The 19,883-nt window shown below is 37.0% G+C and overlaps 1 protein-coding gene and 2 long non-coding RNA genes across 7 annotated transcripts; 2 read left to right on the top strand and 1 right to left on the bottom strand.

Moving 5' to 3' along the window:
* The first annotated feature begins 158 nt into the window (after window positions 1–158).
* On the top strand, window positions 159–19,187 carry cxcr3.1 (chemokine (C-X-C motif) receptor 3, tandem duplicate 1). Of its 5 annotated transcripts, none has more exons than XM_023964352.2 (3): window positions 159–299; window positions 1,135–1,542; window positions 1,627–3,595. In XM_023964352.2, exons 2-3 carry the CDS (start codon window positions 1,144–1,146, stop codon window positions 2,347–2,349), a joined length of 1,122 nt encoding a protein of 373 aa, XP_023820120.1. In that variant the 5' UTR covers window positions 159–299; window positions 1,135–1,143; the 3' UTR covers window positions 2,350–3,595. The 5 variants fall into 5 exon arrangements, with proteins under 5 accessions (XP_023820120.1, XP_023820121.1, XP_078789705.1 ...); XM_023964353.2 differs by lacking the exons at window positions 1,135–1,542; window positions 1,627–3,595 and adding exons at window positions 6,671–7,078; window positions 7,164–8,641 and having other exon boundaries at window positions 168–299; XM_078933579.1 differs by lacking the exons at window positions 1,135–1,542; window positions 1,627–3,595 and adding exons at window positions 17,920–18,327; window positions 18,413–19,187 and having other exon boundaries at window positions 202–299.
* Window positions 2,206–14,963, bottom strand: LOC144984595 (uncharacterized). Its single transcript, XR_013648393.1, has 3 exons — window positions 14,906–14,963; window positions 14,371–14,481; window positions 2,206–2,345 (listed from the first exon to the last, which is right to left on the bottom strand). It is a non-coding gene; the product is annotated as an uncharacterized LOC144984595 (long non-coding RNA).
* Window positions 10,569–11,459, top strand: LOC144984592 (uncharacterized). Its single transcript, XR_013648390.1, has 3 exons — window positions 10,569–10,700; window positions 11,126–11,240; window positions 11,322–11,459. It is a non-coding gene; the product is annotated as an uncharacterized LOC144984592 (long non-coding RNA).
* Window positions 19,188–19,883: the final 696 nt, after the last annotated feature.

Below are 19,883 nucleotides of genomic sequence, written 5' to 3'. Positions count from 1 at the left end.
TATTCCATTCTATTTGATAATTTGGATATAAAGAGATTTAAACTTTTGACTCCACAGGTAGGTGTGTCATTTCCTTTTTTTTTTTTTTTTTTACACAAAGCAATCTCCTTGTCCCTGAAAAAACCAGAGAGGATGTGACATGACAAATGTCACAGCAGCACACATTAGTTGAAGATCACTTGACGAGTTTCTTTGTGTTGTGGCGCCCTACCCTCCTGCTTTCATCTGAACCACTGGGTTATAGAGATCATTAGTAACCTGAAGCTCTGTGACTTTCAATTCAGACAAACTCCAGCAAGGTAATTATTTTACATTTGTCTTTATTGTAACAATATATCAAAATTGTATTCTGCAAAAAAAAAAGTTTTATGGCTTTTTTTTGCATAAGAGATAAATCATTATAAAATGGATACTTTAAAATTGAAATGGAATTATATTCATAGACTGATTGGTAAATAAATAAATTTTTTCCACATGGGCTCCTTTAACTTTGATAAAATACAATATTATAAGAGAGACTTAAAATGTTTAGGCTTCCGGAAGTTCTGTAAAAAACTTAAATCTATAAAGTAAAAGTGCAAAGATGATGCTGAAATCCCACATTATGTCTGTCAGAAGCTCTTTTAGGCAAAATGATGGAATAATTCTTTTCAAAATTTAATATTAATTTCTAAAAAGACAAACAAATAGCTGCATGACTAAAAAGAACTTCCGGTGTGACATGTGCAGTACTTTCTCTTCCCTAAATTTTGTCAGAAGTAAAAAAAAAGGCTTTTCATAATTCCTTATATAAACTGACAGGGCTCATTTTCTTCACAAGCGTGTGATGTGTAATTTTAAGGCAGTTTAAGTCAATTTTAAGTCAGTCTTGGTGCCAGATATTTTTATTTTAGTATGTCTTTTTAAAGGCAACAGATGCCTTTAGATTGTAAATATTTTTTTTAGAAACATGAGAATTTCTTTTAAAACAAACCCCAGATTTGTTTATTTTTAGCTACACATAAAGAAAAATGGCGTGCTTTCAAAAACTTTCTTCCTGTTGTGACTTTTACACCTGTGACACAATTTTAAGCCTAAAATAATCAGAGCAGGTCAGTAAAACTCCCTTTTTCTTTTTGTTATTTTTTTACACAGCTGGACATCATGGAAGATGGTAATGATTCTTCAGAGGGAGATTATTGGTGGCAAGACGCCTTCAAAGAATACACTTCGGAGTACCCGTGGGAAAACTATTCCCATTACCAAGACAACTGTTGTGAGGGGGGTGACATTTGTGACCTGAATGAAGTTTGGAAATTTGAAGCGCTGTTCATGCCCATTGTTTGCTCGCTGACATTTGCTGTGGGAATCCCGGGAAATGGTCTCCTGGTTAGCATTCTCTTCGGGAGAAAGAGGACTTGGAGTGTGGCAGACATCTTCATCCTTCACCTGGGTATTGCAGATTTCCTGCTGATGATGACCCTGCCCCTCTGGGCTGCCCAGTATGCTGATGAATGGAAATTTGGTCTTCTAACCTGCAAAATGGCTGGAAGTCTTTATACGGTAGGATTCAAGCTCTGGTTTGGGCATAAAGAAATGTTCTAAGTTGTTTACTTCTACTGACTTTGTTTCCTTCTGTGATCGCAGGTCAACTTCTACAGTGGGATCTTTCTCTTGGCCTGCATTAGTCTGGACCGCTACTTCTCAGTTGTCCATGCTACCCAGATGTACTCTCGCAGAAAGCCCTGGGTTGTTCATGTCAGCTGTTTGGTGGTGTGGCTTTTCTCTTTGCTTCTCTCCATTCCTGATTGGATCTTTTTGGATGTTGTGCAAGATAGACTGGAAAGACAACAGTGTTTTCGTAACTATAGTCTTCAAGACATGGATGACTGGATTGTGACATCTCGATCAATCTTTCACACAGTAGGTTTTTTGATTCCCTCAGTTGTCCTGATCTTCTGCTACGCCAGCATCTTCCACAGGCTGCGCTCTGGGAACCAAAATCTCCAAAAGCAGAGAGCTTGTAAAGTCATAATGGCTGTTGTGGCGGTTTTCTTTGTCTGCTGGACCCCCTTTAACATCAGCCTGTTTGTTGAAACAATTCATCGCAGAAATCAAAATAACACCTGTCAAAGTAATGCAGCACTGAGTAAAGCACTCAAAGTGACCCAGTCTTTTGGATACATCCATTGCAGCCTCAATCCCATCCTGTACGCCTTCTTGGGGGTGAAGTTTCGTCGCCAGCTGCAGGACATCTTTAGATCTCTGGGCTGCAAGGTGAAGATGCGCACAAAACTCCACTCTATCAGCAGCAGGAGAACTACCATGTGGTCTGAGTCAGCAGACACTTCCAACTCCATTGCAATCTAAGAAAGACAGAGACTTCAGCAAATCAAGCTTCAAACTGACAGGAAGGCAGAGACAGCACATGCACTTCCTTCACATACATTTCCTTTTGCAGTGAGCATTTCAGTTATAGAGCAAACCTGCAACAACTGGATAAAATATCTATTGTGAAAGGATGATAGATTTAAAACAACTTTGGTTCCAGCAGGAGGATGTTTTTTAATCTGCACGCAATGTTCTCAGTTTGCATTCTTGTGCGTGAAGTTAATAGGTATTAAAAGTGAATATTTGCTTGTATACTGAACTTTGTGCAGTTTTACATCTGTTTAAGCTCTTTAGTACTACTCTTTTGCTTTCTAGCACAAATGTACATAAAGTTGCTAAAATATTTTTGTTTTTTAACTTGTAAACTGTGTAGAAGGCGTTTGTGGCTTTGGCAGCTTTACTGAATAACTGACATCCTGTTCTATGTGAAACTGTGCATTTCTGAGATCCGTGGGAGCAAAACGAATTAACTTTTAGCAAAAATTGAAAAAATAATAACTGATTTATGTGGTGGCGTTTAAACCATAAAACCGTTCCTTGGCAGTTACCTTGAAGAATTTCTTCAAGAAGCCTTGTAAACAAAAAAAAGCATATGACAGCTTTTCCTTTGTGTATGTGATTGGTATTAAGGATGTATTGCTAAATAAGGTTTTCAAATATGTATTCCAACATCTTGATTATTTCCAGACAATAGCAAGGATATCAAAGGTGTATGTGCACAGATTTGTCTTTACAGTTATGATTATAATCATTGTTCTCCTTGAATGTTTTACATGATCATTTTATCTTGGTGCATTATTATTTTAGTGTGAAACAAGACCTCAAATGTCAACATTTGTATTAAGTTGGTTCAAAAACTATTGATATATGCTTTCAAACTGTTAAAAGACAGAAATATAGAATGATGTGGTCACTTCTTGTTAAATATGAAATATACATAGTACAACATTTAAAAGATAAAAATTGTTAAGAAATGTGATGTGAGATTAACTAATTTTTGTAGGAAGATGAGAATTTTAATAAGCTGTTTTTTTTATCTAAACACTGTGACTGATGGATTTTATACATGATTTATTTTTAAAACCTCCTCTCAAGTTTCCCTGTGAACATGAAACAGACACAACCAGTTTGGAAAATGGATGGATGGGTTTGAAATTTCCTTTAATATGTTGTTTCCTTTTAACATTTGTGAATATAAATGAATAAAAAAAAGAATTTGTTTGAAGTGCTTGACTGACTGTAATCAGTAAAAACATTAAAGACAGAGATCATTATATAAAAAATCAATAGTTTCTAATGGAACCCATTTTTCTTCATTTTGTTATTTGGATATTGTTTGTAAATTAATATTACAAATAGGGGCCCACATTCTGAGGTTTCTGTGGAAATCATCCAAATCTTTCTTACAGGAAACTGAAACAAAGTAGTCAAAAGCAGAGGCACAGCAGAAAGTTTCAGTCACAGCAATATTGTGAATCTGCATCAGTCAACTTGAGCATAAAGGACATTCCCTGCCTCTTCTCCACTGCTATTTCTTATTTAACCTCTTAAGACCTGATGTCAACATCGCTGACATCACATTTTGGGTTAGATTACAATACTAGTTATTTCTGCTTAACTGAGGCTCTGTCAAAATGAAATACAGGCATGTCAAACAAGAGTTCAGGTCATGAGAAATTAAAGAAATTAAAGCAGTTGATCTGAACTGCTATAAAGCTCTGATGCAACAAATGGTAAAAATGGTAAATGGCGTATACTTATATAGCGCTTTTCCACCTTCTTAGAAGCCCCAAAACGATTTACAGTTGCAGACCCATTCACACGTTAACACACTGGTGACTGTCAAACACTGCCGCCAACCTTCCACCAGAGGCAAGGTGGGGTTCAGTGTTTTGCAACACACATGGGCGGGCAAGGCGGGAATCCAACCCATAGTCTTCTAATCAGAGGTCAACCGCCCTACCACTACACCATCTGGCCCCTAGAAGGAGAGGAACAAGGAGTATCTATCTATCTTACAGATACAATGGGTTTTGACTCATGCTGCAAATACTCCCCTTCCCCTTGATTCGGTACAAACCTTGATTTTTGGGTTACGAGTTTGTTCCAAGTCAATATTTGTATTACAAAACAACAAAAAATTAAAAATTCATGACTTTTTTTTTTAATTTGCAAATAAGCATGTAGCAATGACATTTCAGTTGGCTTATACCAAGCCTGGTGTAATATTATAAAACAATACATTCCAAATCCTTAAATTTAGCAGAAGTGTCTGACACTATTAACGTAAACATACTGGTATGCAGTAGGGATGCAGTCGTTCACTTTTCCCACAATTCAGTCTAATGCTGTAACATTATGGTTCGGTTTTATGGTAGTTGTTACATCACTCTACACACTGTTATAAATTAGCCTCATTAAAAAGTTCTTTGTAAGTGCTATTATGTGTCTCTTTATATTCCATGTACAAAGCACATTCACTCATTTATTTATCTTCTAAACCATTGGTTCCCTTTTGTGGTTACGGGGCTGCTGGAGCCTATCCCGGCCACTTGTGGGCGTGGCTGAAGACAGGTCGCCGGTCTGTCGCAATCGCACACCCATGCACAATCAAATTCACACCTATGGATAATTTGGTGTGACCAATTCTCTTATGAAGCATGTTTTTGGACGGTGGGAGAAAGCTGGAGTCCCCGCACAAAACCAAGCATGCACGGGGAAAACATGCAAACTCCACACAGAAGGGGCTTTTGTAGTGAAAAGATTAAATGAAGGTATTTAGACTTTTGACTGCACATCTATAGTTGTGTGTCTTTTTTTCTCATAAAACAATCTGCTTGTCCACTGAGAAAAAGAGGATGTGACATCACAAGTCTCACAGCAGCACACATTAGTTGAAGACCAGATGAGGAGTTTCTTTCTTTGTGTTGTGGGCGCCCTACCCTCCTGCTTTCATCTGAACCACTGGGTTATAGAGATCATTACTAACCTGAAGCTTTGTGAATTTCAACTCACTCCAGTAAGGTAATTCGTTTACATTTGTCTTTATTGTAACAAAATATCAAAATTGTATTCTGCAACAAAAAAAGATTTTATGGCTTTTATTTCTTCTTTTTTGCATGATAAGAGATACATCATTAAGAATAAGATACTTTAAAGTTGAAATAAAATTATACTCATAGACTGTTAATAAATGTGTTTTTTCCAAATGGGTTCCTTTAACTTTGATAAAATATATTATAAGGGAGACTTAAAGATATTTACACTTCTGGCAGTTCTGTAAAAATCTTCAAAGTAAAAGCGCAAAGATGTTGCTAAAATCCCACATTCTGTCTGTCAGAAGCTCTTTTATGCAAAATGATGGAGCAATTCTTGTCAAAATTACGTTTTTAACTTTATTTTAAAAGCATTTGAATGCTTCGGGTAGTTCTGTAAAACCTAAATCTTCAAAGTAAAAGAGCACAGAAGATGCTGAAATTGATACTGAAAGTTCTGTCAAAAGTTCTTTTAAATTAAATTGATTCTTTTACAATTTTTTTTATTGTTATGGTTTTTTTTAATGAAAAATAAAATTCAAAAGACAAAAAAAATTGCTGAATGAACAAAAAGAGCTTCCTCTGGAACATGTGCGTTAATTTATCTTCCCTAATTTTTTTCAGAAGTAAAATAAAAGGCTTTTCATACTTCTTTTTTTAAACTAACAGGGCTCGTTTTCCTCACAAGCATTTAATTTTTAATTTTAAGTCAGTTTAAGTCAATTTTAAGTCAGTCATGGTGCCAGATGTTTTTATTTTAGTATGTCTTTTTCAAGGCAATAGATGCCTTAAGATTTTAATTAATTCTCAGAATCTTAAATATTTCTTTTAAAACACCCGACAGTTGTTTATATTTAGCGGGCTAAGCCAGCTCTTTAGCGGGATAGCAGGAGCCGGTTTAGCTCGTGCTGGTTTGCAGCGCCTTCCAACTGTGAAACCAGGGTTCAACTCCTGGCTGCTCCCTATTCCCTTCTGTGCCAGTCCCAAGCCCGGTTGCTTTGAGAGGGTTGTGTCAGGAAGGGCAACCAGCGTAAAACATTGCCAAGTTTACCATGCGACTCGTTCGCTGTGGCGACCCCTGATGGGAAAAGCCAAAAGGGAAACAACAACAGTTGTTTATATTTAGCTACATATGGAGAAAAATGGCTTTGCTTTCAAAAACTTTCTTCCTGTTGTGACTTTTACACCTGTGACACCCTTTTGAGGGCCTAAAATAATCAGAGCAGGTCAGTAAACCTCTCTTTTTATTATTTTTTTTTACACAGCTGGACGTCATGGAAGATGGTAATGATTCTTCAGAGGGAGCTTATTGGTGGCATGACGCCTTCGAAGAGTACACGTCTGAGTACCCGTTGGAAAACTATTCTCTTTACCACAATGAGTGTTGTGAGGGGGGTTACTTTTGTGACCTGAATGAAGTTAGGAAGTTTGAGGCGCTGTTCATGCCCATTGTTCTCTCACTGACATTTGCTGTGGGAATCCCGGGAAATGGACTCCTGGTTGGCGTTCTCCTCAGGAGGTGGAGGACTTGGAGTGTGGCAGACATCTTCATCCTTCACCTGGGTATTGCAGATTTCCTGCTGATGATGACCCTGCCCCTCTGGACTGTCCAGTATGCTGATGAATGGAAATTTGGTCTTCCAATCTGCAAAATGGCTGGAAGTCTTTATACGGTAGGATTCAAGCTCTGGTTTGGGCATGAAGAAAATGTTCTAAGTTGTTTACTTCTGCTGACTTTGTTTCCTTCTGTGCTCTCAGGTCAACTTCTACAGTGGGATCTTTCTCTTGGTCTGCATTAGTCTGGACCGCTACTTCTCAGTTGTCCATACCCAGATGTATTCTCGCAGAAAGCCCTGGGTTGTTCATGTCAGCTGTTTGGTGGTGTGCCTTTTCTCCTTGCTTCTCTCCATTCCTGATTGGATCTTTTTGGATGTTGCGCAAGATGAACTGGACAGACAACAGTGTTTTCGCAACTATGGTATTGAAGACATGGTCCACTGGATTGTGGTATCTCGATCAATCTTTCACACAGTAGGTTTTTTGATTCCCTCAGTTGTCCTGATCTTCTGCTACGCCAGCATCTTCCACAGGCTGCGCTGTGGGAACCAAAATCTCCAAAAGCAGAGAGCTTGTAAAGTCATAATGGCTGTTGTGGCGGTTTTCTTTGTCTGCTTGACACCCTTTAACATCACCCTGTTTATAGACACAATTTATAGCAGAAATCCAAATGAAACCTGTCAAAGTAGTGCAGCACCACTGGTTAAAGCGATACGAGTGACCCAGTCTTTGGTATACATCCGCTGCAGCCTCATTCCCATCCTGTACGCCTTCTTGGGGGGGAAGTTTCGGCGCCAGCTGCAGGTCATGTGACAACAACTTATGTGTTGTTGATATGCTGGTAAGCGTTGTTGCTATGATTTGATTTGATGTCTTGATTCATTTCAAGCATTGTAGTCAAAGCAATAATGAATTTACACAGATTTATCAAACTCATTACAGAAATTATGAAATGCATAGATAAAAAAACAGAAAATGAAACAAAAAAAGACACTTAAGTCACATATGCTTAATCAAAAACAGTGATCATTAACTAAAGTCATGTAGAGCTTGATTAATTGCTTGAAAGGGAGTGGGATGAAATGAGCTTATATAAGCCCACCTCTACTGAGTTCATTCATTTTATAGTTTTACAGTTTTTGTAATCTGGTTCTCATCAGACAATTTTCTTTTCAAGTTACACGATCCAGTTCTTATTAATGGTTGATTATCTTCAGTAAACATTCATACATGATTTCAGTAAACAGTAACAGTAACCATTATGTAATAATCAATAATTATTATTAGAACACATGATCACATTAAACCAGTAATTATTGCTACACATTGCGGATCAATTAAAGAAAATCAATAGCGTATTGATTGTAATCAAAACATTTAAGTAATCATTATTGCACATTTTGATGAGGAAAAAAAATTAATTTGTTTTGAACTTTTTTTGATGTGTAAAGATTTTAAGGTAAAAATGAGGAAGTAGTTTGATAATTTGATGAAATCAAAAATCTATGTTTTTTTATGCTTCTGGACCCCGGAAAGACTAGCGACCACTTTGTGGAAGCTATGTGGTTCCAAAAAACAAATAAAAGTCTTTGTTTACATTTCTGATATAAATATTTTTTAAGCATTCATCCCTGCAAGAGCCAATGTGTGGAATGTGGAATAAATGTGTTTTAAAAACCCATTGTGTGCTGTTTCTATATTATATCATGGCTTGTTTGCACAAAGACTAAAGGAGGTACGACTATTCAATGGAAAACATTTTCTCTTGTTCAACTCCAGTTTCCTCCCCTGGTCCAACAGCATGCTTCATAGGATAATTGGTTACTCTAAAGTGTCCCCAGGTGTGAGTGTGTGATTGTGTGCCCTGCAACAGTCTAGTGACCTGTCCTGGGGGTACCCTGTCTTTTTCCAACAGTAGCCAGGACATGCTCAAGCAACCTTGTTGCCCCAAAAGGGATATAGCGCATTTAGAAAAATTAATGGATGGAAAAACTTGCTTGAGGGGCCGACATGTCGGGTTGTTTTCCCAATGTTCCTTTCAAGCTGGAAGAGCCATCTACCACGGTCACGGTCAGAGGAAAACAGAAGATGTTGTGGTGCTGGGGCCTGTTTCAGAAAGGAGGTTAAGTGTAAACTCTGAGTGCGTTAACCCTGAAATCAGGGAAACCCTGGGTTTTCCGTTTCAGAATGGGAGGTTTGTTAAACCAGAGAAAGCAGAGTAAGTCAAACCCGTTTCTGAAAGAGAGGTAACTTATACTCGGAGTCAATGTCCATGGTTACTTACGCTGTGAACCTAACCTGGTCGGGAGCAGGTTTTATTCTCTAAACTCAAGGTTTCTGCCGGTCCCCTCCCCTTTTTAAAGACGAAGCGGTGTTTTTCGCTTTAACCTTCATTGTCCAAATGTCAATCACACAGAGACAAGTGACAAGAATGGCTTGTCCTTTTTTGGAGGACCCAATAGACGAGGAGGCTGCATTAATTCGTAGAGAATTACATTTACGTCGTGCGAGGATTTTGATACCTAGACTCGATTTTTTGTCATTTCCCCACATGTTTTTGTTTTAGTGTTACCGTTTTTCGTTGCAGTCAATTACATATATACAATGAAAACAACATTAGGTATTGCTATGTAGATGTTTCATATGTCAAATATTGTCAACAAAGCCTACATCCATGACATGCTCATATTTGACCTGATTGAATTATGTTTTTATACTTCATTTTTAGCTGCTGCCATGTTCTTTTAATTCCTGCAGGATTGCATCTACATGAAAATGAAATCAGGGACATTGAATTAGATTAATGTAACAATTACTTTTTGGAAACACAATTTGCTAGCACTGCTTACTTTCTTAATCCCATATAAACTTATACCACTTGATCAATACAAGGGTAGACATAAGCTCACTTTTAAAAACAAAGTTACATGTATTAATATTAAACTGACCAACGTTTGCAAGAGGGGAAGGTTACGGTGGCCCTGAAGTGCAAAGCATTCAACAAATCACTCGATACAAAAACATTTTTAAGATCACAACAACAATTAAAAAAAAAAAAAAAAAATTAAAAAGCAGCATTACATTTTAGAAAACAAAACAAAATTTCAGAAACCAAAACTTGAAAAACAAAAATGACAAAAAAAAAAACCATTTCAGAAAACAAAATTAATTTCCAGGAAAAAAAAAAAAAAATTTAAAAAATGAAAACATTTCAGAAAAAAAAAAATCCAGAAAAAAAATTAAATATTAAAAAATGAAAAACATTTCAGAAAAAAAAAATTCCAGAAAAAAAATGAAATATTAAAAAATGAAAAACATTTCAGAAAAAAAATGAAATATTAAAAAATGAAAAACATTTCAGAACACAGAATGAATTTCCAGAAAACAAAACGAAATCTTCAAAAATGAAAAACATTTCCAAACCGGAAGAGGCAGGTACTATGGGACAACGCTGATTGGATGATGATTTTTGTCAATCATTTGAACTGAAAAGTATTTTAAATGAAGCGATGACGGGTTTTATCGTCCAAACAACAATGTACTATAATAATCCACGTATTTCATATAAAAAATCAAATCAAATAAAAAATGCAGCAAACTGTTAATGAACTTTAAAATTATTTTTTTAACATTTCGCCTGACACACGGTCACCCGGAAGTAGTTTGTGAGCACTTTTACTTTGAACGCTGTGCGCTAATGTCTACGGCTGCGAGGTTCACGCTGTCAATCATCTTTAGGTAAGAATCAATTCTGTGATCTTTTCTTTTGTCAGTCACATGTCTCTAAGGATGTTAATTTTAGGATGTTAAAGTGCTGCTTTGAAAAGATAATTTCTTTTTATCTTGCGCATGCGCAAAAAGAACCCGATGGAGACGAACCGTCTTCACATGATAGCCGTTCCCGTTTTCGGTGACAACATGAGAGAAAAAGCTCCGAGCCAGCCTGATTCTGTGATTTATACAGTAATTACAGTAATTATATGGCATCAGTGTTGCTAAAAATCGACTTTAAGACTGAAATCAGTAAACAAGTTCTTATGGGAAATAATATTTAAGTGCATTGTATATTTTTGAACCGTGCATATACACATATACTGAAACTTAAAAATGAACTTTAAAGTTTATAAAATACTTAATTGAATTAACATGTGATATTTCTGCAGGTGAAGTTACTCAAAGCGAAGTTCCAGAAAGGTTTGTGCTGCAGAAGAACAGATGGCAGCTCTACATGGGAATTCAAAAAGACTAAAGTCATTCATATCATTGTGCAGTGTACAGGCAAGTCACCATGATTTATGTGAAATGTAATCAATAAATATTATTTAACCTTAATATCTAATTTTTTTTTTTAAATTGCAGGTCCTTTAAAAAAAAGTCTTTAACCTGCTGCATAAGCCTGATTAGTTGTAAATGATGCAGTGGGGAGTGAAAAACGAAGCACAATTCCTGGCTTTAGTGTCGGGCTGATGATCTGGAAATCACATCTGAGGAATCGCATCAAACACTTGTACAACTCCAAACAACTTAATGTTCCTTTAAGCAAAACTCCAGTTTAAAATGTTCATATTAGGCTTGCTTCATTTAGGAGTTTTTCCCGTGTTTACCATTTTAGGTTTTAAAGCTTTATTAACAAAGATGATGTTTGATTTTCAAAGCTGTTGTTTAGAAATGTTTTTTTGTCAATGAAAAAACTGAATGCTGATGTGAGGATTGTAATAATGGATATGAAAATAAACAAATTTGTTTCATAGCAATGCAGTATATTTATTAAAAACTTAACATGAATACTTTATTCAATAACAGAAACAAAGAAACAGTTGTGGATTTTCCTTTAAGGGCTTCTTCATGCAGTTAATCAAATGTTGCGCTTACAATCAGCATTTACTCAGCGTACCTGTCAGTCACATTTATTAGAGGAAAAAATGCATCTGGGAAAAGTCTGTTTGTGCTTAACAACTATATCAAAAAGAGTCATGTCAGGGAAGGTTTGTCCACATTGCTGCTCAGCATCACATCCAGAGGAAGATGCACAGGTAAGGGGACCCCAGTTCCTGCTCGTACATGCTTGCAGCTTCCTCTGCACTGGACTCCAGCTCCATTGAAATCCCTGACAGAAATAAATTAATAAATTAAAAATCCCTGACAGAAAAACATCGGCTACCGTTCATCTTTCATTCAGGAAAAAGTTGAGTTCATCAAAATGAGGAGAAAATGGGTTAAACCAGAAATTCATTAGGGAGGGGTCAAAACACCAAACTCAGAATAAAATACATTATTTCAGTCTTATAAAAAATACATTCTAAAACAATTTGGTATTCCTCCTCTGCCTGAAAGACTAAAACGTTTTTTTTTAAAGATTTATTTTACACTACAGACTTTGCCACCTTTAGTTACACACCTGGACGTGTCTGATGATGTGCACATCCAGTCATTTACTGTCATGTTTCTGTGCACTGACACACTCTAAAGTCACAGATCTTAATAGTGTGAATAAGAAGCATTCATAAATGTTATTCTGAGACACAAACTGCTGCAGTTTACCTGACAGCTTTGCTGATTTATGCTGCTGGTACACCTGTCTGAGAATCCTGCCCACGTGACCCCCCCCCTCTCCAGCTGATGAGGTAACCTGTCATTAACGTATGACTGAAGGATCTTGGATCTGTCTGTAAACACCCACCTAGAAATCACGTTTAACGCTACATTTATTAGATCAAACAAATGTGCCTCCATACCTTATCTGTGGATGGCGGGACTGCATTTCCTGATGTGCGCCGTCTTTAACACACGTTTCTTCGCAGCTGCTGCTTTAGACAGAATCCTCTCACGACATTTTGAAACATTTGTAAACCTGGTTGGTGTTGATATTTCTGGGTGCGTTCTGTCATCACATCCGCTAAATATTCAAAGATTAAAGTTTATGTTAACGTTTTACCGTCCCTTTCTTTGTTTACCTGCAGAACGGACGTCATCCACACAAACTACTTCCGGGTGACCGTTCTGCTTCAGACGAAATATTCAAAAAATAATTTAAACCTTCATTATCTGTTTGCTGCATTTTTGATTTAATATGTAAATGGGAAATACGGGAATTATCATGGTACATTGTTGTTTGGACGATAAAACCCGTCGTCGCTTCATTTAAAATACTTTTCAGTTCAAATGATTGACAAACATCATCATCCAATCAGCGTTGTCCCATAGTACCTGCTTCTTCCGGTTTGGAAATGTTTTTCATTTTTGAAGATTTCGTTTTGTTTTCTGGAAATTCATTCTGTGTTCTGAAATGTTTTTCATTTTTTAATATTTCATTTTTTTTCTGAAATGTTTTTCATTTTTTAATATTTCATTTTGTTTTTCTGAAATGTTTTCATTTTTTTTATTTCATTTTGTTTTCTGGAAATTAATTTTTTTTCTGAAATGTTTTCATTTTGTAAAATTTCTTTTTTTTCCTGGAAATTAATTTTGTTTTCTGAAATCTTTTTTTCTTTTTTTTCTTTTTTATGTTTTGGTTTCTGAAATTTTGTTTTGTTTTCTAAAATGTAATACGCTTTTTAAATTGTTGCTGTGATCTTAAAAATGTTTTTGTATCGAGTGATTTGTTGAATGCTTTGCACTTCAGGGCCACCGTAGAAGGTTAACAAAAAAGTCCTCTAAACATTACCGACGTTAAATGCATTTTCCCCCAGATTGGTTCTGTACACTATGCAGCATTTCATGCAATTACACCTGGAATAACACTTCAAAGGTACACCTAAATATCGCCATTTTTTATTTCACACCTTACGCAATTTAAAAAGTTATTACAGCCAATATTTTATAACAATGATTTAAATGCAAACTTACGCATTAACTTGAGCAGCTATGTTTTCCCACGCTAACTGTCTCTGTTTTGCAGATGCAGCGGTGTTGCTTTTCTTCCGGAATATGTGCTCATATTCACTGTAACTCTGCAGCAGCACGTCAAGTTCAGCTGGCGAAAAATATGCAGACCTCTTTTTTTCCACAGTTGCCATGGTGACTCGTAATATCTGCGCTCCATTGATAATGGCTTCTTATAGTCGCGGTGCGCAGGCTTAACTCCGAATCAGTCCACTCAGAGTTGATTGACCTAACTCCGATCAGCTGCTCTGAAACAGAAAACTCAGAGTTGTTAATCTCTTGATAGACCAACTCAGAGTTCAAGTTTAACCTCAGAGTTGGTTGAACCTCATTTCTGAAACAGGCCCCTGATGTTACAATATACAGTAGTTTATTGAAGCTTGAGGTTCAAATTGGCAGAGGAATTTCCAGGGTGCAGGGCCAGAGCAGACTACCAGTTTTCCAGTGGATGGGTTAGGATAAGCAGGTGGTTGTTCCAGTGTGAAAGAAAAACAAGCAATCAAAACCTAAGCACAGATCGACAAACCCCAAAGGTGGGTTCAGTACTGGCAGGGTGATGCTGTAGAAGCCGGTCTCAAGTACAGGAGTGGTGATGACTTATCGGTTTGTCTGAATGCCCTGCCATCATCCTGAACACCTGTGAAGATAAAAGAGGGAAAACATCAGCAGAAGCCAGAAGAGGGAGACAGAGGAACAGGGAACTGTCAAACCATGACACCTACAGTGTAAAATGAGTCTGTAAACAAATATAAATATAGGTACATATTAAAGCTATAGGTGCAATTCTATCCCAATTTTATACACAAAAACTACTTTAACAGAGGAAATGCAACAACAACAATAAAAAAGAAAAGTACATTATTTCTTATAAATAACATAAAATTATTAATTCTTATAACATTTTCACATTTAAAACCACATGTTCTACGTGTTTACACAGCTCTGGGGCTAATCTGGCAGGTAAAGGTAGTACAATGAATGGAATTAAGAGCTGGATGACAAATATGTCCAACAAATGTAATCTGAGTATGCAGCAGTGTGTGCTTGACTTGACTGTTCACCTCACTTTTTGTTGAATTCTTAGCTGCTTGTCTTCTTCACTGAATGCAAAAACTAAATATGAGGAAGGAAATGACAGCTCAGTTTGAAGAGACACTTAAAACTTCACATAAACAGGATTTGAGCCAGCTGCTTTACCAAAACAACATCTTTCACCCGCAAAACACCAATGATGACACAATATGTAGAAACGTGTGACAAGGACAAGATTTTTCTGTCCTATTCGAATGTTTCCTTTAACACAAATATTAAAATAATAAACTTGCTTGTTTAAAACCAATAAATAAATAAAGGATTAATGTTATGAATGACAAATATATTTATTTATACCAAGGCCCAAATTGTGTTTTTTAAATGTTCTTATGATGAATTTCTGATGATGGAGGTCATATATGAAGAAAATTAGGCTAAAACCAATGAAGTATTTCTTCTTCATTCAAATGGTTGAGTCAGGAGCAGATGATCAAATGCATTTGGAAAAGAGCATATTTGTGACATAGAAAATATGCTGGACAAGTAACAGGTTCTGCTCCATTTTGATACTGTCGTGGGTCCCTCCGGGAAATAAAGCAGAGGAGCCAAGGTGAGAGCGCTCTTTCATTTATTCAAGAACAATGAGCACCACAATTGCTCCACGCGGGGCACACCAGCACATGACACCTCTGTCTCTCTCCTTTTTCTTCCTGTGATGCTCCCTTTTAAATGATAAGCCCCTCCCATTGGGCGTTGCTCTTCATTATCTTCTGGGAACCATCACAGGTAACAGTCCTTAAACGTCGGCGAAAATCGCGCGCGAAATTCGTCCCGGTGTGTACGGGCCATTACACTGTCCAGCAAGACATGTTTAAACATAAAATACATAACAGTGTGGATCCCACCACCATCTGACGGTGCCACACCGTCACAGATACATTTGATGTTATGAATGACAAAGTATTTTTACACGTTAGAAGAAATTTTTTAATTTTCCAATATCCATTCAATTCCTTTCAGGGTCATGGGGTTGCTGGAGCCTATCTCAGCGACTGTTGGGCGAAGGTGGGGTACAACCAGATAGGTGATCCATCACAGGCCCACACAATCACACACACTCACGTTTACACTTGGGGACCATTTAAAGTAACCAATTGACCTACAATGCCTATTTTTGGACTGTGGGAGGAAGCTGGAGTGCCCAGAAAACCCCCACAAAGAGAACATATAAACCCTACAAAAAAAAGGACCAAGCAGGGATTCAAACCACTGCAAGGTAAAAGTGCTAACCACTATCACCGTGCAGCCTAGTAAAGCTGTTGAAATATGAGTAATTCCTGAAAAAAACCTCTAAGTTCAGAGGACTGAGATATTATTGTAGACAAACCCGTTTGTAGTTGAAAACTCACAGGAATTACTGCCTTTGATCGTTAGAAATTAAAAATATCCAGCCAGGAAAAGGAAGGGGGGCAAAAACGATCAGCCAGAGAAGTGCATGCAGCCTTGTTGGTCCACAGCAAGTCATCCAAATGAGTTATAAGACCAAAAAAAGAGTTTCTTCACTGATAGCAAAGACACAATTTGCATTTTTTTTATTATAAAGCTCTGGAAATGACTTGAAGCCTTCCTCAGATGAAAAACTGAAAAAAATTTATACAATAACAGAGTTCCTAATAAAAGACACTTTGCCCTCCAATCTGCCTGATCATGTGATCATCTATGCCGATCTGTTGAGTGCAAAAGTAGCTCAAACTCTGTTTGCAATGTGAGTAGAACAAAAAAAAGTGAAATAGGAATGTTAAGAGCAGCAAAAATTAAAAGATTATAAAAGAAACTTGACTAGTTCAGTAGATTTAGTGTTGACAGTGCAGTAAAAATTTACTGAAATACACTAGAGGTTGCCAAAGAGCACAAGGTAAGAATATAAAGTAGTTCAAATAGAAAGTAAAATTAAGGTTCCTCAGTTTGATGTAATGTCTTTATTATCTGAAACTGAAAATAAACGTTCATGTTCAAAGTATGATCTACAAAAAGAGGATGTGACAGCAGCCTCACATTAGTTGAAGATCAGATGAGGAGTTTCTTTCTTTGTGTTGTGGCGCCCTGCTCTACTGCTTTCATCTGAACCACTGGGTTATAGAGATCATTACTAACCTGAAGCTTTGTGAATATCAACAGAGACAAACTCCAGCAAGGTAATTATTTTACATTTGTCTTTATCATAACAAAATACCAAAATTGTATTCTGCAACAAAAAAAAAAGATTTTGTGGATTTTATTTTATTATTTTGCAAGATAAGAGATAAATCATTATAAATTACATACTTTACATTTGAAAGGAAATTATATTCATAGACTCTTTGGCTAATAAATTTATTTTTTCCAAATGGAATCCTTTGACTGTGATTAAATACATTATTATAAGTCAAACTTAAAAATATTTACGCTTTTGGCAGTTCTCCAAACATCTTTAAAGTAAAAAAGCAAAGAAGATTCTGAATTCCTCAGTTCTTTCTGTCAGAAGTTTTTTTTTAAGTTAAAATGATTCTTTCAATTTTTAAAAAAATTCTTAAAAAAATGTTTTTTATATTTTACAAAATAATTTTAAAAGACGAAATGTTAATAGCTACATGACTAAAAAGAACTTCCTCTGAAGCACGCGCATTACTTTCTCTTCCTTAATTTTTGTCAGAAGTAAAATAAAAGGCTTTTCATAATTCTTTTCATAAACTGACAGAACTCTTTTTCCTCACAAGCATTAAGTTTTTAATTCTAAGTCAATGTAAGTCAATTTGAAGTCAGTCATGGTCCCAGATGTTTTTATTTTAGTATGTCTTTTTCAAGGCAATATATGCCTTAAGATTTGAAATAATTCTTAGAATCTTAAATATTTCTTTTAAAACACCTGACAGTTGTTTATATTTAGCTACATAGAGAAAAATGGCTTTGCTTTTAAAAACTTTCTTGCTGCTTAACAGCAGGTTAACTGTTAAACCAAAGCGAACGTGTTAACCTCCCTTTTTCTTATTTATTTTTTACACAGCTGGACATCATGGAAGATGGTAATGATTCTTCAGAGGGAGCTTATTGGTGGCATGACGCCTTCGAAGAGTACACGTCTGAGTACCCGTGGGAAAACTATTCCTATTACCAAGATGACTGTTGTGAGGGGGGTTACAATTGTGACCTGAATGAAGTTTGGAAGTTTGAGGCGCTGTTCATGCCCATTGTTCTCTCACTGACATTTGCTGTGGGAATCCCGGGAAATGGACTCCTGGTTGGCGTTCTCCTCAGGAGGTGGAGGACTTGGAGTGTGGCAGACATCTTCATCCTTCACCTGGGAATTGCAGATATCCTGCTGATGGTGACCCTGCCCCTCTGGGCTGTCCAGTATGCTGATGAATGGAAATTTGGTCTTCTAACCTGCAAAATGGCTGGAAGTCTTTATACGGTAGGATTCAAGCTCTGGTTTGGGCATGAAGAAAATGTTCTAAGTTGTTTACTTCTGCTGACTTTGTTTCCTTCTGTGCTCTCAGGTCAACTTCTACAGTGGGATCTTTCTCCTGGTCTGCATTAGTCTGGACCGTTACTTCTCACTTGTCCATGCTACCCAGATGTACTCTCGCAGAAAGCCCTGGGTTGTTCATGTCAGCTGTTTGGTGGTGTGGCTTTTCTCTTTGCTTCTCTCCATTCCTGATTGGATCTTTTTGGATGTTGCGCAAGATAGACAGGGAAGACAACAGTGTTTTCGCAACTATACAATTCAAGACATGGATGAATGGATTGTGACATCTCGATCAATCTTTCACACAGTAGGTTTTTTGATTCCCTCAGTTGTCCTGATCTTCTGCTACGCCAGCATCTTCCACAGGCTACGCTCTGGGAACCAAAATCTCCAAAAGCAGAGAGCTTGTAAAGTCATAATGGCTGTTGTGGCGGTTTTCTTCGTCTGCTGGACCCCCTTTAACATCAGCCTGTTTGTTGAAACAATTCATCGCAGAAATCAAAATAACACCTGTCAAAGTAATGCAGCACTGAGTAAAGCACTCAAAGTGACCCAGTCTTTCGGATACATCCATTGCAGCCTCAATCCCATCCTGTACGCCTTCTTGGGGGAGAAGTTTCAGCTCCAGCTGCGTGACATCTTTTTAGGTGGAAAGTTTTTAATGTAAATATGAGTAATTAGTTTGATAATTTTGTGAAATGACAGTAATAGTAAAAATGGATTTGATTTATCTGCGCTTTTCCAGACGGTTAAAGTGTTTACAATGCGTCCATTAATCATTCGCTCCTCATTCATACATGGTGATGACAGAGGGGTTGGTGCCAGTTCGTGCCTATGGCCCCTCTGACCATCACCGTGTCATTCATACACCAGTGGAGCCACACTGGAGGCAGTGTTTTGCCCAAGGACACAACATGTGACTGGGGATCGAACCACCAACCCTTCGATCATTGGATGACCTGCTCAACCACCTGAGCCTCTGCAGAAATTATTCTAGGTTGTTGTGAAAGTGTAAAATCTATGTATTTTGTGCTTATGGACCCCAGAGAGACTAACGACCACTGAAGGGGTTCCAAAAAACCAAAAGTCTTTACTTGCATTTCTAATACTGTATATACCTTTTTTTAAGCATTCATCCCTGCAAGAGCCATTGTGTGGAATATGGAATAAATGTGTGTATAAAAAACAAACAAACATTGTGTGCAGTTTTTATGTTTTTTTAGTTTTTCTGAGGGAATTATTTCATGGCTGGTTTGCACAAACAATATAAGAGGTACAACCTAACTTGTTTTCTCAAGGAAAGAAAAGTTTCCTCTGAATCTTTGTTTTCCATTGTGAAAAGGTTCAATGGAAAACATTTTCTCTTGTTTGACTCCAGTTTTCCTCCAATGATCCAACAACATGCTTCATACTGTAGGTTAATTGGTTCCTCTAAAGCAGTGGTCCCCAACCTTTATTTCGCCTCAGACCGGTTTGTCTGGCAAAATTCTCACGGACGGACA

This window comes from Oryzias latipes, chromosome 16 (assembly GCF_053564925.1).
Source record: "Oryzias latipes strain Hd-rR chromosome 16, Olatipes_Hd-rR_3.1".
Taxonomy (NCBI): Eukaryota; Metazoa; Chordata; class Actinopteri; order Beloniformes; family Adrianichthyidae; genus Oryzias; species Oryzias latipes.
This window is presented reverse-complemented; position numbering and strand designations above follow the sequence as displayed.